We start from the raw sequence: 24,529 nt of genomic DNA on the forward strand, positions 1-24,529 counted from the left end.
ATCAAAAGATTAGTTTCTTTCTATTATTGGATTGTGAAAATTAAAATCAAATGATGAATTCCTTTTGATTATTGAGTTGCTAAAATTAAAGGATTAATTCTTTTTTATTTATGTTTGTTAAAAATAATTGTGTTGTCGTGATATATCCGTTTCAGGTTTTAGTGTTACTAATTCCATTGTTTAATAGAATATATAAAGTTAGAAAAGGGAAATGAATCACTAGATTTATTTCATCGTTAGAATCTTGTACTGCTTCTAACTTTGTATGGAAAATAAATAATAGAATTTATTTCATTTAGAATCTTAAATGATTTTAACTTTGTAAGGAAAATAAATTAATTTATTTATTTGAGAATCTTAAATGATTCTAATATTATAAGAAAAATAAATTATATTGAGAATCGTGGATGATTATATCTTTTAAAAAGAAATAAATTGTTAAATTTATTTTGTCGAGAATCTTGGATGATTCTAACTTTGGAAGGAAAAATAAATAGTTGAGTTTATTTCCTTGATAATATTGAATGATTCTAACTTTGTAAGGAAAATAAATTATTTTTTAATTTATTTCCTTGAGAATCTTGAATGATTCTAGCTTTGTAAGGAAAATAAATTAATTTTTAATTTATTTCCTTGAGAATCTTGAATTATTCTAAATTTATAAGAAAAATAAATCGTTGAATTTATTTTCTTGAGAATCTAGAATGATTCTATCTTTTAAAAGGAAATAAATTGTTAAATTTATTTTCTTGAGAATCTTAATTGATTCTATTTTTTAAAATGAAATAAATTGTTAAAAGAAATAAATTGTTAAATTTATTTTTTTTTGGGAATTTTGAATAAAAAAATACATTATTAGATTTATTTTCTTATGAATCTTTAATGATTCTATCTTTTAAAAGGAAATAAATCATTGAATTTATTTTCATGGTTTATAAAAAGAAATAAATCGTTGGATTTATTATATTGTCAATGATTTATTTACTATTTTGTAAAAAAAAATAATGTATCTTGAAAACCCTTGTTCTTTAGAATTATAAGAACTTGAATAATCCCAAATCATAAAATTACACTCATTTTTATATTTGACCTTCTAATACAAATTAAACTCATAACTTAAAAGAGATAAAAAAAAATAAACATGGAATTAAACTCGTTTTCATATTTGGCTTTCCAATAAAAATTAAACTCATAATTTAAAAGAGATTAAAAATAAACATAGAAAACACATGTACTTTGTTGGAAATGAGTAGAAAAAATGAGAGCTCGAGTCCTTGCTTTCTCACGTTAGAGAGGAGAAAAGATTGAAGATAATAGATCCTCATTTCTCCTTTGTTCTCTTTATCATATTAAACACGTGTTAATAATGTGTGGTGGATATTTTTTTAGTTACCCAGCTGATCCCCAAGGATTTGCACACTTAATTTTAATCAGTTAGGATTAAATTTTAATTAGTTAGGATTTTTTTTGTATGCATTAACAACTTGAAGATGAAACCTACTTAAATGATATCAAGTTGTTTACTATTTGAACTAATCTATTGTATATGTCGTGAATATTTGAGGTAGGTAAAAATCTAATATCTATGGGTTAAATTATACTATAAGGCTCCAATATCTATTCCTTTTTATTAAGGCTCTAATATTTTTTGCTATCCAAATTAGTCCTTATCAAATATTTGGGGCATTATGTTATAGTGTAATTCTCTTTATATTTATAACCTTGTAACTTATATGTATACTTCCTCATCGATCAATTTTCGGATTTCCAAGAATTTATTACTTGATAACAACATTTACTTGAAAAGAGTTAATTAATGATAGTCACTAAACTTGGTGGTGTAAATTTTCACAACTAGTATTGAATTCATCTTTTTTCTCTTTCTCGTTCACATGTTTACGAGAAACACTTAAAAACATTATGGATTAAAATTTTAATTTTTTTAATGTTTTATAAATATTTTTAATTTTTTGATGATATACGACTTATCATTTTATAATTTTTTATAGTTTTAAAAATTTATAATTTTTACTTTATTTTTTGAAATTTTAACAATGCTTTAATTTTAGTAATTTTTATATTCTTTATTTTATTATTCTAAAATTTTACTTTCTTAATTTTATTTAAATATTACATAAAAATAATTAACCTTCAAACCTTTAAAAAAATCAATGTGGCCCTCGAACTTCTTAAAATAGCAATATTGTCCTCAAACTTTCCCCTCTATCACGTAATCATTTACACAGATTCTAAATTGATGTGATTTACGAGTTCGGTGACCAAAGCAAGTGTATTATTCGTAGAGAGACTAATCAACTGTTCGGTACTAACTCAAGACAAAAAATGCCCCTTTAACCTAATATGTGTATGTATATATCTCATAAGTTGTTGAAAATGCAAGAAATTACGAAATTTGCTTATCTGTTATCGTTATCTATAGTTAGCAAGGAAGGTTTCGACAATGGATGGATAGGGCTCTTGTTATTTTCCATGTTTTCAACTAATCATATTTTACGGATATGAAAGTATATGTAAAACAATGATTCGAACACTTGCCAATTCTGGATAATTCCTTTTCATGTAGACTTTGTGGGTCGACTCTAGGAATCCATCTATACATACCGTGTTCCTTTGAGTGTGTGTTTTCTTCCTCTCTGTCAACATGAAAACATTAAAAAGTTATCAAGTTTATTTAAAAATTCTAATAAGCATAAAAACAATATATTATCTTTTGATGGGGTTCCTATCAAGGTTGAAAAATATCATGATAAATGATTTTGGCATAAAAATTTGAGGTCCATGTTCAGATTTCCTTTTCGAGAATGAAGCTGTCATTGCCAGTGCCACATCTTTGTCAAGGCAGCTTAGACACAAACGTGGTTTGGGATTCATGTCATCCATGGATTTTCCACCTCCAGCTAATCAAAATTGGATCAGTTTTATTTCCTTGTGTTTTAGTCTGCAATTTCACATTATCCCATAATTACATGAACCAATCCAATCAAAGATGTGTTAAGCAAACTGCCAACTGCAAAAGTAAATGCCATTGTCGATTCATGCAAAGCTTAAAGCCCCCCCACAAAAACTATGACCTCGTCTTCCCATTTGAACCATCCAAGATGCAGACCACTGCACTCTCTCTTTCTCCTTTAACTCCATTGTTTAGACCTTTAAACAAGAACCCAAACCCCAGATTTAGTACTCCAGTATCCAACTCCTCTTCTTTAAAGCCATTCAGTTCCATCAATGGACTTCCGTTTCAAAAAGCTTCTTTGCTCTCTTCTTGTTCCCCCTTCAATGCTTCTTTGCTTGTTTCTAAAGAAAGATATGATGGATTTAGGGTCAGAGCTCAAGAGGTTCCTGAAAACATAGGCGAGACAAAGGGGTATACTGGTTTGGCCACCAGCCTGCAACTCGGAGCCATGTTTGCAGTTTGGTATCTTTTGAATATCTATTTCAACATCTTCAACAAGCAGGTTCTAAACCCAATTTCCTTTTGTCTGTTTTCTTGGAAACCAAGCAATAACAGAGTTTGAAATGCAATGGGTAGATGTTGAATTTGAGTTACATTGTGGGTTGTTGTGAAGGTTTTAAAGGTGTATGCATTTCCAGCCACAGTTACAGCCTTCCAATTTGGGTGTGGTACTTTGATAATCCTCATAATGTGGGCTTCAAATCTCCACCATAGACCCAAGCTTACTCGTTCTCAGGTACTTGTTTTGATTAATTTGTTTTGATTCTGAAAAGAAAGTGTTTTACAAAGCAGATTTCAGGTTGCAGTGATCATTCCATTGGCTGTAGTTCACACTTTGGGCAATCTTTTGACCAATGTGAGTATTGGCAAAGTTAATGTTTCATTCACTCACACCATTAAAGCAATGGAGCCCTTTTTCACTGTATTGTTCTCTGTTCTGATTCTTGGAGAGGTACGAGTTCATGCACTGTTTGATTTAGTTAGTTGAAACCAAGAGGGTTCAGCTCTCAATTCTTTTGCTGCTGCTTGCAGTGGCCTACTTTGTGGATAGTATCCTCCCTCGTACCAGTTGTTGGTGGAGTGGCATTAGCATCATTCTCCGAGGCATCTTTTAATTGGTAACACCCTTTTCCCTTAATTATTATGTTTTCATGAAATTGAACATCATATCTTTATATTTGTAGTAAATTGTTTCTTAAACTTGTTCTGCCTGTCCTCAACAGGATTGGTTTCTGCAGTGCAATGGCTTCCAATGTGACTAACCAATCGCGTAATGTGTTTAGCAAAAAGTTCATGGTTAGAAATGAGGTACAAAACACATAACTCGTGATTTTTAATCTCATTAAAAAACTCCGACCTTAATACAGGGATAAGATTTTTAAATACATAAATAAAATAGGGAATGTTTAGTTGAGGAACTAACATGTATGTATCTCTATAAACAGGAGACATTGGACAATATCAATATTTTCTCAATAATAACAATAATTTCGTTTATTCTGTTGGTTCCTGCTGCCATTTTATTGGAAGGTGTGAAGTTCAGTCCTTCATATCTACAAACTGCTGTGAGTATTTACATATGTTGAAGTTGTCTTAAAGCAATTAGGGCTTGTTATGTTCATTAACAAAATTCCCATACTTGGGAGTGAAGGCAAACCAAGGTTTGAATGTCAGAGAGCTGTGCATAAGATCACTTCTGGCTGGATTCTGTTTCCACAGTTATCAACAGGTAACCCTCTTATGTAAAAAAAAAAAAAAAAACTAAAATTATAGGGGTATATGAGCATATATTTAATATTTTTTAAAATATGATTGTATAATCTGAGAGTGGATTGTGAATGACAGGTGTCATACATGATATTGCAAATGGTGTCACCAGTGACGCATTCAGTGGGGAATTGTGTGAAGAGAGTTGTGGTCATCATTTCATCAATCATCTTCTTCCAGACTCCTGTTTCACCCATCAACTCCCTCGGTAAATCATCCGCCTTTACGCTGCACTCCAGTGCAATTAACCTACTAAACTTGTATTAACTGCTGGCAATGGCATGCATCCATGCAGGCACTACCCTGGCTCTTACCGGAGTCTTCCTCTACTCCAGAGCTAAACAACTGAAGCCAAAACCCAAGTCCGCGTAATAAATCAATTTGTATTCTCTTTCCCTTTTTTAAAGGTGAAAGGTTAGGCCTTTACCTAATCATAGAAAAACAAACTTCAACACCAAATCAACTGAATGCAGAGTTTGATTTCCTTGCATCATTTCTAAGTAAAGAACCCGAAAAATGAAAGAAGCCCAGGCCTGTGGCTTCCTTTTCCCTCTTTTAGGGTTCAGGGTCATTAAAATTTAACGGATACCATCAACTGGATGCAATGTGACAGCATTTAACCCTAAAAGCACTTCATCTTCGTGACTCGACCTAACATATACGTTAATGACTTCATTTGTAATTTTTCTTTGAAGAAACAAAAACAATAGATATTTAAGAGAATAACACCAGATTACTTATTTAAAATCAGTAGAAATTTTAAAAACAATCCAGTGTGTATTAAACAGTAATTAATCTGATCCTTACACATATCCATCACAAGACTCGAAAGACATTTAATCTAACAAGTGACAAACTTCGCCTACTTTTCTTTTATTTTACCTCGAGACACTTCTAAAATTTTCATACTCCATTCATCTAAAACCCTAGCAAGTCTATCGAGAAAAATGCAACAAATATTCCCATGTAATTTAAACTTCTGAAACATGTTATATAAAACTTGAACCAAACTTACATGAACCACCAAATTCCTAAATTCTTAGGTCAAAAAGATCAATGAGGTATCATGCCTTCTTCTTCATCCCCGATACCTTTACCAGGGTATTCCCCTCTCCTGCTGAGAGTCACCAATCGATCTTCCACTATTACCAGCACCACTATAAAGTGACCTGAACCTCTCACGAGCGCTGATGTCCAGCAGCAGTATCATACCTGTCAGCACTACGACTCTGGCTGCGTTCATGGAACCACTTTTGCTGTGATCACCCCAACCTGCAGGACTCCGACTCCGACTCCTTCCCTTGTTGTAACTATCATGGAAACCACAATCATATCAGTTCAGACATAACAAAGAGGTCAATAAACATGGGAGAATTTAAAGTTCCATACCAAAATTAGAATAATTCTAAATTCACTAATCAAAGATAGTGTGGGAAAAAAATCAGATACCACCACAGAAACAGTTCAATAATTTTAACTGGTGCAGAAGCAAGTATAAAAATTAGAAAAATAAATAAAAAAGATGAAGAGAACACCACATACCTATCTCGAGACTCGTGCCTATATCCCTGTCCTCCAGATGTCATTCCATCTAGATGGTAATGTAGAAATTCCTCGACCACCTCTGCCACCATCCCTGCCACCATATCCAAACCCAGGACGGCCACCAGAATTGGGAGTCCAACGTCTAGGCATTCCCCTCCCACCACCACGTGAAGCCATATCATGAAGTTCTGCAGGCACCCTCTGGTTTGCACCTTCTAGAACTTTGATTAGCTCTGAAGCATGCTTCGAATCCTGATCACAAAAGAATGTATATGCTAATCCGGTAGCACCTGCCCTTCCAGTCGTCCCAATCCTATGAACATAATCCTCAACCCCAGTCGGAAAGTCATAGTTGATTACCACCCTGTGAAAGATATTAATAATTGCAATCATTATCATGATTTACTAACGCGGCAGCTGTAATAAAATCACCAAGAAAACATTAAATATGAAGATTTTCCTGCATCAACATAAGTAGTTCCTTGCAACTATAGAAGTATAAAGCAATGGAACCATACATAAGAAATCCCAACCCCTACCTTATGTATTTAACATCCAATCCGCGAGCTGCAACATCAGTAGCAACAAGCACTGGGGACCTCCCAGTGCGAAACTGACTCAACACGTAATCTCTGTCAGCCTGAGACTTGTCTCCATGGATAGCAGCAGCTCCAAATTGTCGAGCGAGGTTGCGAGCAAGTTGATCACACATCTTCTTAGTTGAACAAAAAACAATTATCTTGGATCCTGGTTCTTGTGAGTGCAGTATCTGCTCCAATCTTCTGTGCTTTTCCATTGGTGATAACACTTCAACATACTGCAATATATCATAACAACGATAAATTTCTTGGCAACTATATGTTAGAGAGAACCATTCATTCACATAAAAACTATTACCTGTCAGATTCCCAAATAAGAGTTGAATTATATAAAAAATAGCAATAATGGAGTTCAAACCTGGGTAATAGACTTGTTTGCCACAAGCTCATCAATATTGCCGATGTTGACCTGAACAGGATTTACCAGTAGATCAGCTGCAATTTTACGGACTTCCTTTGGCCATGTTGCCGTGTACATTGGTGTCTGCCTGCGAGTAGGAACTTCTTTCACAATCTTCCGTATTTGAGGTTCAAATCCCATGTCCAACATGCGATCAGCCTCATCTAACACAAGGTAAGAAACTTGGTGGAGGCTGATTCTTCTCGTCTCCAGAATATCATTTAACCTGCCAGGAGTGGCAACCACAATATCTACTCCTCTCTCAATCTCTCTCAACTGAGGACCCTTTGGTGCTCCCCCATATAAACACTGCACATATACAAATAATGACTCACATCAGTGTAAACTCCGAGTTCTGTCCACATTCACCTTCGAAAAGATCCTATATCAAAATATAATTAGGGGAGGATCATTTGAAAAAAATTAAGCATACTATTTATAATGGAACATGATAAAAGAGCTAAAAAAAGAATAGAACAAATTGATGCCCTGACTTCTGATTCAAAGAATGGTAACATACTGTACAACTAATTCTTGATGATTTCCCAAACTTGTTAGCTTCCTCTTGTAGAAATGACCATCTAGCTCAGTTGGTAGAGCACAAGGTTCTTAACCTTGAGGTCGTGGGATCGAGTCCCATGGAGGGCATTTCATAATTTGGAGGTCTCCTACGGAAGCTGCTCTCAACCTAGTGTTGGGGGCAGCCTACTATCTTACCTCCCCCTTACCCCATTACATATGGGAACAAGGGACAGCCATTTGTTAGCTTCCTCTTGTATCTGAGTAGCTAACTCCCTAGTTGGTGATAAAACTAACACAGTTGGACCCATTTGAGGATAATTACGGCAACGTTGAGATGTATAAATCCAGGAAGTAGATAACCCAATGTTTTCCCAGAACCCGTTTTCGCAATGGCCACTATGTCTCTACCTTGCAATGCAATTGGCCATGACTGAGCCTGAATGGGAGTCGAAGCAGAGAACCCAGCATTGTGCACCTGTTAAAAGAAAGAAAGAAAACACCAGCAACCTCCGTGAGCAAACTACCCTCAAGACATTTGGTTTTCTTTTAGGAGTTATAGATGAATGGCATATATCAGAAGAAGCATCATCCCCCATATGCAAGCGGCCAATGCTTGCCGATGGAAGCTGGAACTAGAGGAGGCCTCTTCTTCCATTCGGATGCAGTGGCAGAATTAATCATCAGCATCGGCGGTCCAAAAAACTTGGGTCACCCAGTATACCCTTCCGAAAATCGGTCCACCATACAAGGGCGCCCCAAATTACAAGCAAAGCCCCCGACAGAGGGCACCACAGCGTACGACATTAGCCCCTCCAAGGAGCAAATATCGCACCTGCGACAAAAAAGTAAAGATGGCAAAAGAATTAAGATGTGTCTGACGCTCATCGGGACCTCCAGCAATCACAGAACTTTCCACAAGAAACATTCAACTTGCATAGTTCGACTAACTTACCATATGCAACTTTCAATTGAACCCTATGTTATAACGGCTAAAAGGAGCAAGAAGAAGCAGAAAAGCATACCTCTCTCAGTATCTCAGAAGGAAAGCCAGTAGATTCAAATGATGAAAAGGGTGGTGGCACTTCACCTCCCTGACAAGATTTAATGGAGAGAACAATTTATCACAGGGGATATTAATGTCCAAGCAAAATGAGAGTTACAGAAGCTAAATTGCCTGAATGAAAAAAAATATTAAAATGGTTAATAAAGCGTAATTACCACCTAGATACTCACAGTTACTGTTATCTCATGCTGACGACAATAAGCATGATTAGACAATTACTTTCTTCAGCTGCTGATCCTAGTCTTCTAGCAAATAATCCTCCGATCAAGAGTTGACAGTCTCATTAGGTGTATTATGGGAATAAAATGGTCCACCCCTTGCATTCTATGCAAAATTAAGAACATTAAACCAATCTTAGGTAGAAAATGAACATACCATAAATTCCCACTTCAGATGCTTGAACATTATGTAACTTTGATAGTCAAATATAATATATGTTGAAAACATTTTGATATTTTGATATAACAAATTAAGTTAAATGAATTTTAAGATTTTCCAAATGATTTTTTAAGTATATTCGATATAACTATTCGAATATCAAAACATTACTCCAAATCTTTCAAAAATCATTTTTAATCCTTACTCAAGTGTAAAATTAAGTTTTAATCTTAAAACAATTTCAAAATAATTTTACAAAGTATTTTGGACTATTTCAAAGCCAAAAATTCCAGATTGCTCAGAGGGAACCGATTCCCCCCAAGGGGGTACCGATTCCCCCCCAACGGGTACCGATTCCCCCTGAATGGTTTGGCTCCAAGAATTCCAGTATGCTCGGAGGGAACCGATTCCCCCCCAGGGGGTACCGATTCCCCCTTGTATAACGGTCGAAATATTTAAATTTTACACTTAGGGAACCAATTCCCCATAGGGGGTACCGATTCCCCCCACGCTCCAAGCTGTTTTATTAATTGTTTTCACACTAAAACGGCTATATGATCTTCACCAATCATCCCCAATGTTCAGAAGTGATTCAAGGTGTATTTAAACAAGTTCTTAAGCCTTTGATCAATAAGAACACCATTTGTGCTCATTTGTAATTATTTGTGAGTGTTCTTTTCTTGTTCTAGAATTGTGCAAACATCTTACCTTGTGAGATTTTCCTTGTAAGTTTGCAAATTTGTGCATTTCTCTTTGAAAAAGAGTGTGCTCAAGAATTTGGGGTATAATTCTTGAGGGAGCTGTAAGGTTACTCTTTGTCCTCAAAAGAAAGAACAAATTAGTGAATTTGTTGGAAAATCTTTAGTGTGGATAGCTAAGGTAGTGGACGTAGACTTTGGTTGATAAAGTCGAACCACTCTAAATCGCTGTGCAATTACTTTCAATTTTCTGCAAAAGCTTCCACCAAAATTTTAATTGCCAATTCACCCCCCTCTTGGTCGATTCCGTCAATCGATTAACTCAACAATTGGCATTAGAGCCTAACTCATTTGAATGTTTAATCGCCTCTTGATTCGATTCGGGAAGAGTTATATCGATAATCAAAGTCATCAATGGCCTCCGCTTTAAACTTCGACTGCGGTCTCGATTCGATGCCCGTCAACAAGCCTCCTTTCTTCAATGGAGCTAACTATGCCTATTGGAAGAATAGAATAATGTACTTCATTCAAGCAAGTGACATGGGAGCATGGAATGTCGTAGTAGAAGGATACATCAAGCCTCTCACTCATCCAAGATTATGGAGTGAATGAGAGACAAAAATGTTCCAGCTCAACTCCAAAACCATCCATATAAATTTTTATGCTCTTGGACCAGATGAATACGGAAGAGTTTCATCGTGTACAACACCAAAGAAATATGAGACAAACTTCAAGTCACTCATGAAGGTACCGATGAGGTAAAGAAATCTAAAATTAGTATTCTAACGCATAGCTATGAAAATTTCAGGATGAAACCAAATGAAGATATCAAAGCTATGACAGATAGATTTTCAACGATTGTCAATGGTCTCAAGTCATATGGAGAGATCATTTCAAATGAAAAGCTTGTGAGGAAGTTAGTCTACTCCCTCCCAAAATCGTGACAATCAAAGAAGACGGCAATCATCGAGTCTAAGGACTTAACGTCCTTAACTCTTGAAGAGATAATTGGGTCACTCCTCACTCATGAAATGATGCTTGAAGATGAGGTGGACCTTGATAAGATTGAAGAGACACCAAAGAAGAAGGAGAAGGAGAAGAAGAAAAACATTGTAGTTGCTCTCAAATCCACAAAAGATGAGAGTGATTCGGATGAAGATGACGATGATGAGGAAATGGCATTGTTTGCCAAACGGTTCAGAAAAATGATGAGACCTTACCGAGGAAGAAAATTCAAACGAAATGAAGGCCTCAAAAATGAACCAAAAGAGAAGGAACCAATCATTTGCTATGAATGCAAAAAACCGGGGCATGTCAAATATGATTGCCCACAATTAAAGAGAAAGGGTCAATCAAAGAATAAGCACAAGGCTCATGTGGCTACATGGAGCGACGAAAAAGGTTCCGATGAAGAGGAACAAGAAGTAGTAAATTTATGCTTGATGGCATTCAGAGAAGATTCTAAGGTAACCTCTAACTCATCTGATTTTGATGATTTATCCTATGATGATCTATTAGAAGAATATAATGGGTTGTCTTCGGATTATGAGAAATTGTTTTTAAAATATAAAAATGATGTTTCAAAATTGAAAAATGAAAATAAGCTCATATCCAAAACCAACAACGATATTGAAAGTAAGATCAAAGATTTGCAAATCAAACTAGAAGAGTTTGAAAAGAAAAATTTAGATTTGCAAAATTTACTTTCAAAGGTCAATGATGATCATCAAAAGAAAATTGATGATCTTAAAGCTTTTTTTGATAAAGTTGGAACAAAACGTTTTGAAAGTGGAGAAAATTCTAAATCCAACTTTGTTAGAAAAAGTTTTAAAAACTACAATCATAGAGGTCCCCAAAGAACCTCTAATGAAAAAATCGTTAGAAGCATATGGTTCCTAAAGAGCTCATTACTACTAAAGATAAGGATATCCTACACAAATGGATACCTAAGGGGACTAGAATTTTGGAAACTAATGAATATGAACCCAAAAGAATTTGGGTACCAAAAATTAGAAATTAATCTTTGTTTGTAGGAAAATGAGCATTGCTACAAGGCACGGGAAACAAATTCAAACTCATGGTACCTTGATAGTGGATGCTCAAGACACATAACCGGAGAAAAAAGCCGGTTCATTAAGCTTAACGCCAAAAATCGAGGAGAAGTGCCTTTTGGTGATGATTCAAAAGGTCACATTGAAGGTATTGGTACTATTGGTAATACCTCTTCCATACAAATTAAGAATGTTTTATATGTGAATGGATTAAAGCATAATCTATTAAGTATTAGTCAATTTTGTGATAAAGGATTCAATGTCATGTTTGATATTAATGGTTGTAAAGTCATTGACATTGCATCTAATCAGATTATGCTTGTTGGTCATAGAATAGGAAACATATACATGTGCATTTAGATTCTATTGATATGACTAATTTGTGCCTAGGTTCTAAGGATGAACATGATAGTTGGTTATGGCATAGGAGACTAGGACATGCTAGTATGAGTGTTTTGCAACAGCTAATTCAAGGTGATTTAGTTTGAGGGTTGCCTAAGCTTAAATTTGATATTGATAAAATCTGTGATGCTTGTGCTAAAGGAAAACAAAAGCGAATTTCTTTTAAATCCATTAATGACGTATCAACTAGTAGAGTATTACAATTGATCCATATAGATCTTTTTGGGCCAACTAGGACTACTAGCTTGGGTGGAAAACAATATGCATTTGTCTTGGTAGATGACTATTCTAGATATACTTGGGTTCTATTTTTAAGTACTAAAGATGAAACATTAGAACAATTCATCACGGTTTCAAAAGTGATCCAAAATGAAAAAGGTTACTATATAACTAGTGTTAGTAGTGATCATGGAACTGAATTTGAAAATCTTGGATTTACTGAATTTTGTAAATCTAACAGTATTAGCCATAATTTTTAGCACCTAGAACCCCTCAACAAAATGGAGTTGTTGAGAGGAAAATTTGAACTTTAGAAGAAATGGCTAGAACCATGCTTTGTGAAAATAATTTGCCAAAATATTTTTGGGCGGAAGCCACAAATACCGCTTGTTATGTTATAAATCGAGTAATGATTAGGCCAATTTTAAAGAAAACTCCATATGAAATTTTCAAAAATAAAAAGCCTAACATTAGCTATTTTCATCCTTTTGGATGTAAATGTTTTGTTTTAAACAACGGTAAAGAGAACCTTGGCAAATTTGATGCTAAAAGTGATGAAGGAATTTTTCTGGGTTATTCCTTAAATTCTAAAGCTTATCGAGTATTTAATAAAAGAATTTTAGTTGTAGAAGAGTCTATACATGTGTTTTCGATGATAATCCTCTTCCGAGGAAGGATTCTTGTGTGAATGATGTAGGTGTTATAAATACAAATGACGTTAGACATGACGTTGGAGAACCATCATTAAAGGAAGAAACAAAAAATGAGGAAACTCATGATCCTTTTGAGAATCCAACCATTGAAGAAAGGGAAGTATCTTATCCAAGAGAGTACAACTATGTCAAGGATGGTGAAATTATAGGTGATCCATCCAAAGGGGTAACAACTCGATCTTCTCTTAGAAATTTTTGTAATTATGTTGCATTTATCACATGAATAGAGCCTAAGAATATTAAAGAAGCATTAATGATGAACATTGGATTATGACTATGCAAGAAGAGTTAAATCAATTTGAGAGAAGTAAAGTATGGACATTAGTTGAAATGCCTAGTAATAAATCTACTGTAGGTACTAGATGGTATTTAGGAATAAGCTTGATGAGAGTGGTAATATAGTGAGAACAAGGCTAGACTTGTTGCTCAAGGGTATACTCAAGAAGAGGGGATAGACTATGATGAAACATACGCTCCCGTAGCTAGGATGGAAGCAATTAGAATGTTATTAGCATTTGCATGTTTTCATGAATTTAAATTATATCAAATGGATGTTAAAAGTGCAGTTTTAAATGGTTTAAAAAGAAAGAAGTGTATGTAGAACAACCTCCAGGTTTTGAAGATTCAAAATTTCCGGACCATGTTCTTAAATTGACAAAAGCTCTTTATGGTTTAAAACAAGCTCCTAGAGCTTGGTATAAAAGATTGTCAAATTTTTTAATTGAAAAAGGTTTTTCAAAAGGGAAGGTTGACACTAAATTGTTTTTAAAGCATAAAGGTAAAGATTTATTAGTAGTTCAAATTTATGTTGATGATATAATATTTGGTTCTACTAATGATGTTCTTTGCCAAGAATTTTCTAAGCTAATGCAAAGTGAGTTTGAGATGAGCATGATGGGGGAGCTCTCATTTTTCTTGGGACTCCAAATCAAGCAAAGAAAAGATGGCATCTTTATCAATCAAGCTAAGTACGTCAAAGATATACTCAAGAAGTTTGGACTGGAAATGGGAAACCTCATGACACTCCAATGAGCTCTTCAACAAAGCTTGACTTAGATGAATGAGGTAAATGTGTAGATATTAAATTATATAGGTTAATGATTGGATATCTACTTTATCTAACTGCAAGTAGACCGGACATTCTATTTAGTGTTTGCTTATGTGCTAGATTTTAATCATGCCCTAAGGAATCACATTTACTAGCTGTTAAGAGAATCTTTAGATAACTTAAAGGCACTCCTAGTTTAGGACTTTGGTATCCTAGAGACTCTAGCTTTAGCTTGCATGCTTTTTCTTATGCGTATTCTGGAAGATGCAAATTAGATAGGAAAAGCACCTCCGGTTCTTGCCAATTCCTTAGAAATATGCTGATTTCTTGGTTTTCAAAGAAACAAAATTGTGTTGCATTATCTACTACTGAAGCCGAATACATTTCAGCTGGTAGTTGTTGTGCACAAGTTTTATGGATGAAACAACAATTTTTTGATTATGGAATTGAAGTTGGTACCATTCCTATCAAGTGTGACAATACTAGTGCTATTTGTCTCACTAAAAATCCCATCCAACACTCTAGAACTAAGCACATTGAAATAATACATCACTTCATTAGAGACCATGTCACTAAGGAAGATGTAGTTCTAGAATTTGTTGATACTTTGCACCAATTAGCGGATATCTTTACAAAACTTTTAGACAAGGAAAGATTTTGGACACTTAGGAGAGAATTAGGTTTGACCAACCTATCTTCACTTAGTGTTTAAAATAATTTTAGCACTTTTAAGAATAAATGAAAAATGCTTATAATAGTAATTTTTGAGTGTATTCATTGTTATTAGTTAGGGGGGGTTTATGATTCTTGATGAAAAATTAATTTTTATGTTCAAATATCGTTTAAAGATTAATTTAATTGTTTGAACATGATTAATTTTCAATATATGAGTTGCCAATACCACTAGAGGAAATTAATTTAGCATTTTGGGTGTTTAAAATTGGATTTTAGCATTTTGGTGCTGAGGGAATCGATCCCCCATGAGGGAATCGATTCCCCCTTTGAAGGGGAACCGATTCCCCCCACAGGGGAATCGATACCCCCTGGGGTTCTAGATATACATGGGCAGAACCCTTCAAAACTTCAAACCCTCTTCTCTTTTCTTCCTTGCCACCAATCACTCCTCTACTCTCTCAAATCTCCATTTTTGCCTCAAATCAACGTTCTTAATCGGAATTCACTTCAAATATCATCTTCTAAACCTGTTGGAATCATAAAAAACGTGCAAACTTCATCTAATCTCACTCAAATCCGAAATCCTTCAAGGTATTTTTCCAAAACTTCTATTTCATCAATTTATGAACATAGAACTAGTTTTAATTAGTTCTAGGATGAACTTTAGATCAGGCATTGATTGTTTAGTGATTAGAAACTAGATATTACAACTAATTTCATAAAAAACACAAGAATTTTCCAAAATTTTTTAAAATTTTCGAAATAAAAAAAATGTTGATTTTCAAATTATTGTATTTTGATTGAATTATGTTGTTGTTATGAAAACTATACATATATTGTTTCTCAAAACCGTATTTTTCAAAAGTTTTCAAAAACTTTGCCCATTAGGATTGATTTAGAGAACCTTGAAATATTGAGGACTCAATTGAGTTTTGGGATTGATTGAATTGCATACATGTGTTTTCTAAATTGCAGGTTATCCATTCTATTCCGATTTTCTAAACCATGTCCAATCCTAAACGTGCTAGGTCATCATCTAGTCACTCACACCGTCAACCAAATCCACCTCTAAATCCTCAAAATCCAATTCCTAATCCTAATCCCATTGAATCCTAATTTGACTATCCAAAATTCATGCTTCAATCATCCTGGTCCTAGAAATCATCGTTTTTGGTATTATCAATATTTCGACTCTTACAAAATTCGGGAAGAACGTATTCCTTCTCGTCAAGCTATGTTAGATATTAATTTTAAATATCTTCCTCTTTTACAAGAGTGGAAATTTGACAAACTTTTTGATCTTGAACCCATTGTCTACCATCAACTTGTTCGTATTTTCTATTCTAATGCCGTTTGTGTTAAAAACCAAACTGAAATCGAAACCATAAGAATTCGTTCCTACCTCCTAGGTCAATTCTTATATATTGACTCGGCTTACATAGCCAATACATTCGGATTAGATAACGATGGTATTTCAAATGAAAAACAAATCTTAGGATCTCGTTATAAAAGAAGGGATAGTGAAAGTGTCTTAGACCTTAACGTTTTCTTCATCTAATGATTTATTGGTGGTTTTGACCATCCGGAGGTCATTTTTCTACTCTTAGAGCCTTAGATCTTTGGTGGTTACATTGTTTCGAAAATAATATTAAAATAAACCTACCTCAGATTATTTTTGCTGAAATTATTGAAACCGTAAATCTTGTTCCTAACAAGAAACTATGTTCATCTCTAGTTTACGATTGCATTTTGAGTAATCTGTTTTTCAAAGCTGGGCTTAAAGTCGGTCTAGATGTCGTTTTCCCCTTAAGAAACAAATTAATCTTCTTTCCTTAACGAGAGTGGGATGGATAAAGGATAAGGAAACTGGTGAATGGGTTCGATCTTCTGCAAATACTCCGGGAGCTAGTTCTTCACGAACTCTACCAGAAGATGATGACGATCTCGAGCTTGATCAATTAATGCGAGACATCGATGAAGCCGAAGATGAGCCTGAGCAGCCCGAGGAGCAAGCACAACAAACGCATCAAATGCCTCCATATTTTCAATCCTTTATGGAGACATTCGATTTCCGTTATGCTACCATGGATTCGCGCTTTACTTCTATAGAGTCTCATTTATCCACAATGGGAGCTCAACAATTAGAAATTCTTCGAGAGATGCATGCAAACAACGAAGCAACCAATGCGCGTACTAATGAACTCACTCACGAAATGTCCGCTATGCGAGCTCGTTTTCCTCCTCCTGATATGGATATGTGATTCTGTGCTTAGCTTTAAAACTTTGAACTAAACGATTATTGCTTCAACTTTTTGGATTGTTTGATTTTGTAACTTTGGATTTGTTTGATGTTTGAATTTGTGGATTGATTGATTTTGAATTTTTTTGGATTTATGGATGATGTGAACTTATATATTTGGTGTGATTTATTCATTATTGCATCATTTACATAATTTTAGCAATATGACCAATTTTGCCATGTCACATTAATTATGAATATTGATTATGGAACTAATGGCTAACGTTTCTGCTTGTGATCTTAGCAGCTTAAACTATATAATCAATTGACTAAATAATTTCAAAACCTTGTTTAAATTCTTTAAAATGTCTTTTTGATTTAACAAAAAGGGGAGAAGTGTTAAAGTAAGGGGGGTAATTTCAAAACTTGATTTCAAAATCTTAAAATTACTAAAATGTTTTGTTATATCAAAAAGGGGGAGATTGTTGCAAACATTTTGATATTTCGATATAACAAATTAAGTTAAATGAATTTTAAGATTTTCCAAATGATTTTCTAAGTATATTCGATATAACTATTCAAATATCAAAACATTACTCCAAATCTTTCAAAAATCATTTTTAATCTTTACTCAAATGTAAAATTAAGTTTTAATCTTAAAATAATTTCAAAATAATTTTACAAAGTATTTTGAACTATTTCAAAGCCAAAAATTTCCAGATTGCTCAGAGGGAACCGATTCCCCCTGAATGGTTTGGCTCCGAGAATTCCAGTATGCTCGGAGGGAACCGATTCCCCCCAGGGGGTACCGATTCCCCCCTTGTATAACGGTCGAAATATTTGAATTTTACACTTAGGGAACCGATTCCCCATAGGGGGTACCGATTCCCCCCACGCTCCAAGCTATTTTATTAATTGTTTTCACACTAAAACGGCTATATGATCTTCACTAATCATCCCCAACGTTCATAAATGATTCAAGGTGTATTTAAACAAGTTCTGAAGCCTTTGATCAATAAGAAATTATAGAGAAACAAGAGAGAAAGCATCAAACACCAAGTTTGTGCAAATCAAGCCAATTTTCCTTTAAATATTCATTTTGCTTTCAAAGAACACCATTTGTGCTCATTTGTAATTATTTGTGAGTGTTCTTTTCTTGCTCTAGAATTATGCAAACATCTTACCTTGTGAGGTTTTCCTTGTAAGTTTGCAAATTTGTGCATTTCTCTTTGAAAAAGAGTGTGCTCAAGAATTTGGGGTATAATTCTTGAGGGAGCTGTAAGGTTACTCTTTGTCCTCAAAAGAAAGAACAAATTAGTGAATTTGTTGGAAAATCCTTAGTGTGGATAGCTAAGGTAGTGGACGTAGGATAAAGTCGAACTACTCTAAATCGTTGTGCAATTACTTTTAATTTTCTGCAAAAGCTTCTACCAAAATTTTAATTACCAATTCACCCCCTCTTGGCCGATTCCGTCAATTGATTAACTCAACAATATATATTTACAAGAAAAGGATAGTGTTTTTAATACTCACTTTAGTACTCAACAAGTTAATAAAAATGTACTTTTTCAAGTAAGTCTGAGAAGAAAAACCATATCACAAATACCAGATATATAGGACCAGAAGGGGAACAAATACCTGATCACTTCCTAATACTGACTCAAGTTTTGGTACAATATCCCATCCTCCTCCATACTGATTATTCTCCTTCTCAGAACTATACCTATAACACCCTTCATAAGATTGTTGAACTAGCACTGAAGAACCCATAGATACTGAAGAATATTTTGGGCCAGAATCTACATTTGTAGGCCTCTCGTATTGTGTGACATTTGTTACTGGATTCCAAAAGTAGAGATAAATAGTTTTACCATCAACTATGCCTTTCCATGGTTTGGGAAGAGTTGGATCTGGAGGAGCATATTGTGGACCACCAGATGCAGTTGCAGTTGTAGAAGCTGCCATAGCAAGAGATGTAACCAACAAAAATCTGCAAGCTCCAAAAATTCCAAGGAAAAACTGAGAAAAGCAATGAAAACTTCTTGGAGAACCCAAAACCAAGAGTTCATTTGGTTTTTTTGTTCATTTTTAATCATTCATTAATTTTGCTTTACACGATTTACTCTTTCCCTTTTAGCTACAATTTATGGAGGAAAAAAGAAGACATAAAAAATGACAGCAAAAGAAGCAGCACACAAAGGCATAAAGAAAAAATATATGCACTTCAATTTTAAGAAGCATAAGGAAGCCTAAGCGAGAATAACTTCTGAACCAAACCAAAGAACAAAAAATAAGAACCAGAATACCTAATTATTTAGACAGCCTCTTCCCATAACCCGAAAAAAGATAAAAATATTAATGCAAAATCTCAATATTTTCAAATGTCGAGATCCAAAAATGTCCTCGAAAAGCATTCTGAGATCAATATATCTCAAAACTTCAAAAACAGTAAGACGAAAAGATTCCAACAACCAGACTGGCATCCAAACTATCCCAGATCCAGAACCAAAAAGAACTTCCCAGTTATTCTAATCATACATTTATCCCTAAATAATCAAAAGATTCGGAACGCCAGTTCTACCAATCCAATTAACAACATGCAAATTACCAGAAAAGTAAAATTAATAAGTTATAATTTAGAACCCTAAAAAACTCATAATTTCCACAGTTTTTGAAGGGGATCGAAATCGGAATATAAAAAATTGAGAAAGAAATTCAGATCCAATAAACTCAAGAGAAAATGTATGGAAATGGAAGCATCTGAAGGAGTCGGTTCGGGGAGGATGAAGCGATAATCGTTTTTCTCTTGTAGAAAAAATAAAATTTAATATTGTTTCGGAATTTTTTGGTTCCCTTTTTTATCTCGCTCACCCGTCTCCCTATTCGTAATGCTTTCCTTAAAAAGCAAAGGAAAGGGTAGAGAAAAAAAATGGGAAGACGAGAAAATGGGAAGACGAGAAATTGAAGGAACAAATGCGTCTATTTATAGCATAAAGATAACCATTTTGTTCATTTGGTTAGTTATGGTGTACTAGAGTCTTAACCTACTGATAACGCGCAAGATGCTATAGGAAATATTAATATTTTTTAATATTTTTAATAAAATATTATTTAAATTATTTTTTATTAAAAATATTAATTTAATTATCTAATTTCTGATAAAAAAATAACTTTTTAGTTAGAGTCTAATATTAACAGTTTTGGTAGAAAAAAATAATGTTTTAAGTAGCGTTTTACTGGAAATATTAAACATTTTAGGTAGCGCCCAATATTAACATTTTCAGTAGAAAAAAATAATATTTTAGGTAGCTCTTTACCAAATATGTTAAAAAATATTAACATTTTCGGTAACATATTTCTTTAGTTGTATATTAAGACTGTAGTACCTTAAACATCTCCTATTTTGTCAATACTAGTCCTCTCTACACCTTAGGTGGAAAAAATTAAAAATATGAAAATAAAATCAATGAACTAATATCACTATTTTTTTTAAACAAAAAAAAATGTGGATTTGACTTTGATAGATTCTACAAGCTTGTCAGATGTTATGTCATATTATCGTGAATTTTAGCTTAATATTTGAGATTTTTTTAGAGTCGTTATCCTTGAGGTTTTTAAATTTTTCGCAAATTTTTATTGAAGATATTTTTTTGGGATCATACCAATACATAACTTTTTTTTTCAAAGATTTTGAAGTGTAAGGGGAAGATAATACATGAAAGGTGTTTGGTGAAGGTTAAACTCATTTATGAGATTTTGGTTATCCTCGGGTGAACAAAAAATGAACTCCTAATCAAGGATTTAAGTTATAGTTTGTATTTGTGTCTTCGATCGCATTGCACTTATCATTATTGCGGATATAATGCATAATATTGTTGTCACTACAAGTATCATTGATGTGAATTTTTAATAATATATGCTAGGATGGACATAAAAATTGTGGATATTACGGTTTTGGATGATATCATTATCAGTGCATAATGGCCATCGTTGTGGTTACAAATCGTTAGTTAACCAATTGTTTTCTAATAACAAGTGTTGGAAAAAAATAGAAGTTTTAAGGCAACTCTGTTGAACTATATTTTGATATAACAATTAAGGCAAAATGTTTTTGGACTTGAATTAAATTTGTTCAAAAGTTTTCAAAGTTTTCAAAAATAATTCAAAGTCCATTTAACTTTGAATTGAGCACAAAACAATTTTCTGGACAAGAAGTACTGATATTGTTCTTACAGTATCAATACCTCATGAACAACACCGATATTGTTTATATGATACCAATACCAAGTTGAGGGAAGTATCAATACTCACTTGGTAGTATCGATACTACCAACAATGTTCAAATTCCAGAATGCAAAAATGGTACTGATTCACAAAGGGCTACTGATACTACTTTACATAGTAGTACCGATACCATAAGTATAATATTGATACCATCAGGCCCCTACAGCTAGTAACAACTAGTTGATTTAAATATAAACAAAGGTAATACCGATACCCAAAGGGCTACCGATACTACTTTACATAGTAGTACTGATACCATAAGTATAGTATCGATACCATCATGCCCCAACGACTAGTTGATTTAAATATAAAAAAAGGTAGTACCGATAGTCCCTTTAGGAGTACCAATACCCTCTGTTCTGGGCAGTTTATTTTGCACAAAAATTGATCCCCAACGGCTCCAAAACACTCCAAATGACTAGAAATGACCATAAAAACATTTCAACATATAAATACAAGATGAGGACACTTGAAGAAGGGTTAGAACACCTATCCAAGCAATCAAACACAAGAGAAGAGCTTTTCACTCTTTATTCTAATTCTCTTGTAAATATTTTGTTCTTGTGAGCTAAATTTTGTAAACACCCTACCTTGTAGAGGTTTATTTGTTTACTTCTTTTTAACCTTTTTGTAAAGTGGTTGGTTCTATCTTAGCCAAGTGAAAAAGATAAGAAGTGTAAAGGTTATCTCTTGATCCTTTAAAAAGAAAGAACAAATTAGTGAATTTGTTAGAAAATCCTTAGTGAGGAGATAAGGTAGTGGATGAAGACTTGGTTGATAAGTCGAACCACTATAAATTATTGTCTCAATTTGTTTATCTTTCTAGTCTCCTTACTCCCTAAACATATTTTTATCTATTTCCACCCTTTGCATATTTTTCGATTGTCAATTCATGCTTCTGCAAATCTTAATAATTGGTATCAGAGCCTAACTCGTTAGAAGGTTTAACCACATTGAGACGTTCCTAGAAGAAGCTCTACCAATTCCCGATGCAACCGACAAAGAAATGGCTTCAACCTTCGGTGCCTATTACATTGAAGATTCACAATATGTTAACAAGCCACCCTACTTCAATGGAGCAAATTATGCCCATTGGAAGAATATGATAATGCTCTTCATTCAAGCCAATGATCTAGGAGCTTGTAACTCTATCATGAAAGGCTACACCATTCCAATTGGAGAGATGGACGATTGGAGTGATGGAGAGAAGAAGAAGTTCCAACTCAATGTTAAGGCTAAGCACATTTGTTTTTGTGCATTAGGCTCGGATAAATATGGAAGAGTCTCCTCTTGTTCCAATGCCAAGGAGATATGGGATAAGCTCCAAGTCACTCATGAAGGAACCGATGAAGTGAGGAGAACCAAGATAAGTCTTCTCAATCATAGCTACGAGAATTTCAAGATAAAACTCGATGAAGATATCAAAGCTATGACAGATAGATTTTCTATGATTGTCAATGGTCTCAAGGGATTTGAAGAAGTAATCCCTAATGAGAAGCTTGTGAGGAAGATGATCTACTATCTTTCAAAGTCTTGGCAATCGAAGAAGACGACGATTATCGAAGCTAAAGACATAAAGTGTCTCACTCTTGACAAGCTAATTGGTTCTCTTCTCACTCATGAGTTGATGGTGAAGGAAGAGGAAGAAGATGAAGAAAATCAAAATAAGAAGAATAATGAGGTAGGCATTACTTTCAAATCGACTAATGAAAGCTATGAAGATTCTAATGAAGAGGTGGATAAAGATGATGATAAAGAAGAGGAGATAATCAAGCTCTTCAAAAAGTTCAAGAGGTTCATGTCTTCCAAGGAAGTGAAGCATGAATCAACCAAGAAGAAGGGTCCCCTGGTGTGCTTCAATTGTTAAAAACGGGGCATGTAAAGTACGAATGCCCTCTCCTAAAGAATAATGAATCATCCAAGAAAAAGGCATTTGTGGCAGCTTGGAGTGATGAAGATGACTTCAATGATGAAGATGAAGTAGCCAACCTATGCCTCATGTCCATCGAAGAAGATTCAATGGTATCTTCTAACTCAAATGATTTAAATTCACATTCTTTTGATGAGTTACAAGATGCTTATAATGACTTGTATTTGGAATTTGAGACCATGAATTCCAAATATAAAAAATTAATTTCAAAACTCAAAGTTGAAAATGATTTGATTTTGAAAGCAAAAATTGATTTTAAAAATCAAAATGAAATTTTGAAAAATTATTTAGAGCTTTCAAAAGTCAAAATAAATGATTTAGAAAAAGAAAATTTTGATTTTAAAGTTAAGCTTGGGATCTTAACAAAAGAAAAAGAATTAATTTCTCAAAACAACTCATTATGTTTAAAAATGGCAAAATGCTCACATTTCCATTTTATGGTCATTTGGAACATACTTGTTCCATAAAGAAAATAAAATCTTTTAAAATTAGACAAGTGTGGGTTCCTAAAGGAACAAGGGGAATTGAGACTAAAGTCCAAGGATCCAAAGCAATTTGGATACCAAAATCCAAATAAATGACTCTTGTAGGTGTGTGGGAGCAATGATGATGAAAGTGATGATATTCAAATGCTCTAGCCACACTTGAAGAAGGTTACACAACACCTATCCAAGAACTGATCATCAAGAGAAAATATTTCATTCTTTATTATTTGTTTTCTCTTGATAATTAATGCTTGAATAAGTGTTGTGTAACCTTTTCCAAGTGTTCTCAACTTGGTTTTATATGTTGGAATGAGTTTTTACCCATTTCTAGCCGTTGGGGTTGCTTCAGAGTTATTGGGGATTAAAAATACAAAATAAAAGTTGTTCAGACCAGGGATTATCGATACTCAGGTGATGAGTATCGGTACTTCCTTTAAATACAATAGCCATTTTTTAACCGTTAGACTTGGAGTATCGATACAAAGGTCATGGTATCAATACTACTATACAAATTAGTATTGATACTCCTTTGAGTAT

The 24,529-nt window shown here is 33.9% G+C and overlaps 2 protein-coding genes and 1 long non-coding RNA gene across 4 annotated transcripts; 1 reads left to right on the forward strand and 2 right to left on the reverse strand.

Annotated features, from left to right (window-relative positions):
• Positions 1 to 2,991: 2,991 nt before the first annotated feature.
• LOC120187922 (phosphoenolpyruvate/phosphate translocator 2, chloroplastic-like) lies at positions 2,992 to 5,231 on the forward strand. Its single transcript, XM_039191517.1, has 9 exons — positions 2,992 to 3,476; positions 3,588 to 3,710; positions 3,774 to 3,926; positions 4,007 to 4,092; positions 4,198 to 4,282; positions 4,420 to 4,539; positions 4,626 to 4,703; positions 4,820 to 4,949; positions 5,037 to 5,231. Exons 1-9 carry the CDS (start codon positions 3,057 to 3,059, stop codon positions 5,111 to 5,113), a joined length of 1,272 nt encoding a protein of 423 aa, XP_039047448.1. The 5' UTR covers positions 2,992 to 3,056; the 3' UTR covers positions 5,114 to 5,231.
• A 514-nt stretch (positions 5,232 to 5,745) lies between these two features.
• LOC120187801 (DEAD-box ATP-dependent RNA helicase 46-like) lies at positions 5,746 to 8,115 on the reverse strand. The gene is made up of 6 exons (XM_039191426.1): positions 8,039 to 8,115; positions 7,806 to 7,866; positions 7,244 to 7,594; positions 6,826 to 7,103; positions 6,284 to 6,650; positions 5,746 to 6,051 (listed from the first exon to the last, which is right to left on the reverse strand). Exons 1-5 carry the CDS (start codon positions 8,113 to 8,115, stop codon positions 6,302 to 6,304), a joined length of 1,116 nt encoding a protein of 371 aa, XP_039047357.1. The 3' UTR covers positions 5,746 to 6,051; positions 6,284 to 6,301.
• A 78-nt stretch (positions 8,116 to 8,193) lies between these two features.
• LOC120187923 lies at positions 8,194 to 9,089 on the reverse strand. Of its 2 annotated transcripts, none has more exons than XR_005522359.1 (3): positions 9,041 to 9,089; positions 8,830 to 8,898; positions 8,194 to 8,282 (listed from the first exon to the last, which is right to left on the reverse strand). It is a non-coding gene; the product is annotated as an uncharacterized LOC120187923 (long non-coding RNA). The 2 variants fall into 2 exon arrangements; XR_005522358.1 differs by lacking the exon at positions 8,194 to 8,282 and adding an exon at positions 8,486 to 8,639 and having other exon boundaries at positions 9,041 to 9,082.
• Positions 9,090 to 24,529: the final 15,440 nt, after the last annotated feature.

The sequence above is a fragment of the Hibiscus syriacus genome, unplaced genomic scaffold (assembly GCF_006381635.1).
Source record: "Hibiscus syriacus cultivar Baekdansim isolate YM2019G1 unplaced genomic scaffold, ASM638163v2 tig00113726_pilon, whole genome shotgun sequence".
Classification (NCBI taxonomy): Eukaryota; Viridiplantae; Streptophyta; class Magnoliopsida; order Malvales; family Malvaceae; genus Hibiscus; species Hibiscus syriacus.

Bases quoted from the DNA above. Each gene is read 5' to 3' on its own strand.
- LOC120187801 (XM_039191426.1), bottom strand. From the start codon at position 8,115: ATGGGTCCAACTGTGTTAGTTTTATCACCAACTAGGGAGTTAGCTACT. The intron at 7,595-7,805 runs GTATGTTACCAT...GTATATGTGCAG, and splicing joins CATCAAGAATTAGTTGTACA to TGTTTATATGGGGGAGCACC. The intron at 7,104-7,243 runs GTTTGAACTCCA...GATATATTGCAG, and splicing joins CAAACAAGTCTATTACCCAG to TATGTTGAAGTGTTATCACC.
- LOC120187922 (XM_039191517.1), top strand. From the start codon at position 3,057: ATGCAAAGCTTAAAGCCCCCCCACAAAAACTATGACCTCGTCTTCCCA. The intron at 3,927-4,006 runs GTACGAGTTCAT...TGCTGCTTGCAG, and splicing joins CTGTTCTGATTCTTGGAGAG to TGGCCTACTTTGTGGATAGT. The intron at 4,540-4,625 runs GTGAGTATTTAC...TTGGGAGTGAAG, and splicing joins CTTCATATCTACAAACTGCT to GCAAACCAAGGTTTGAATGT.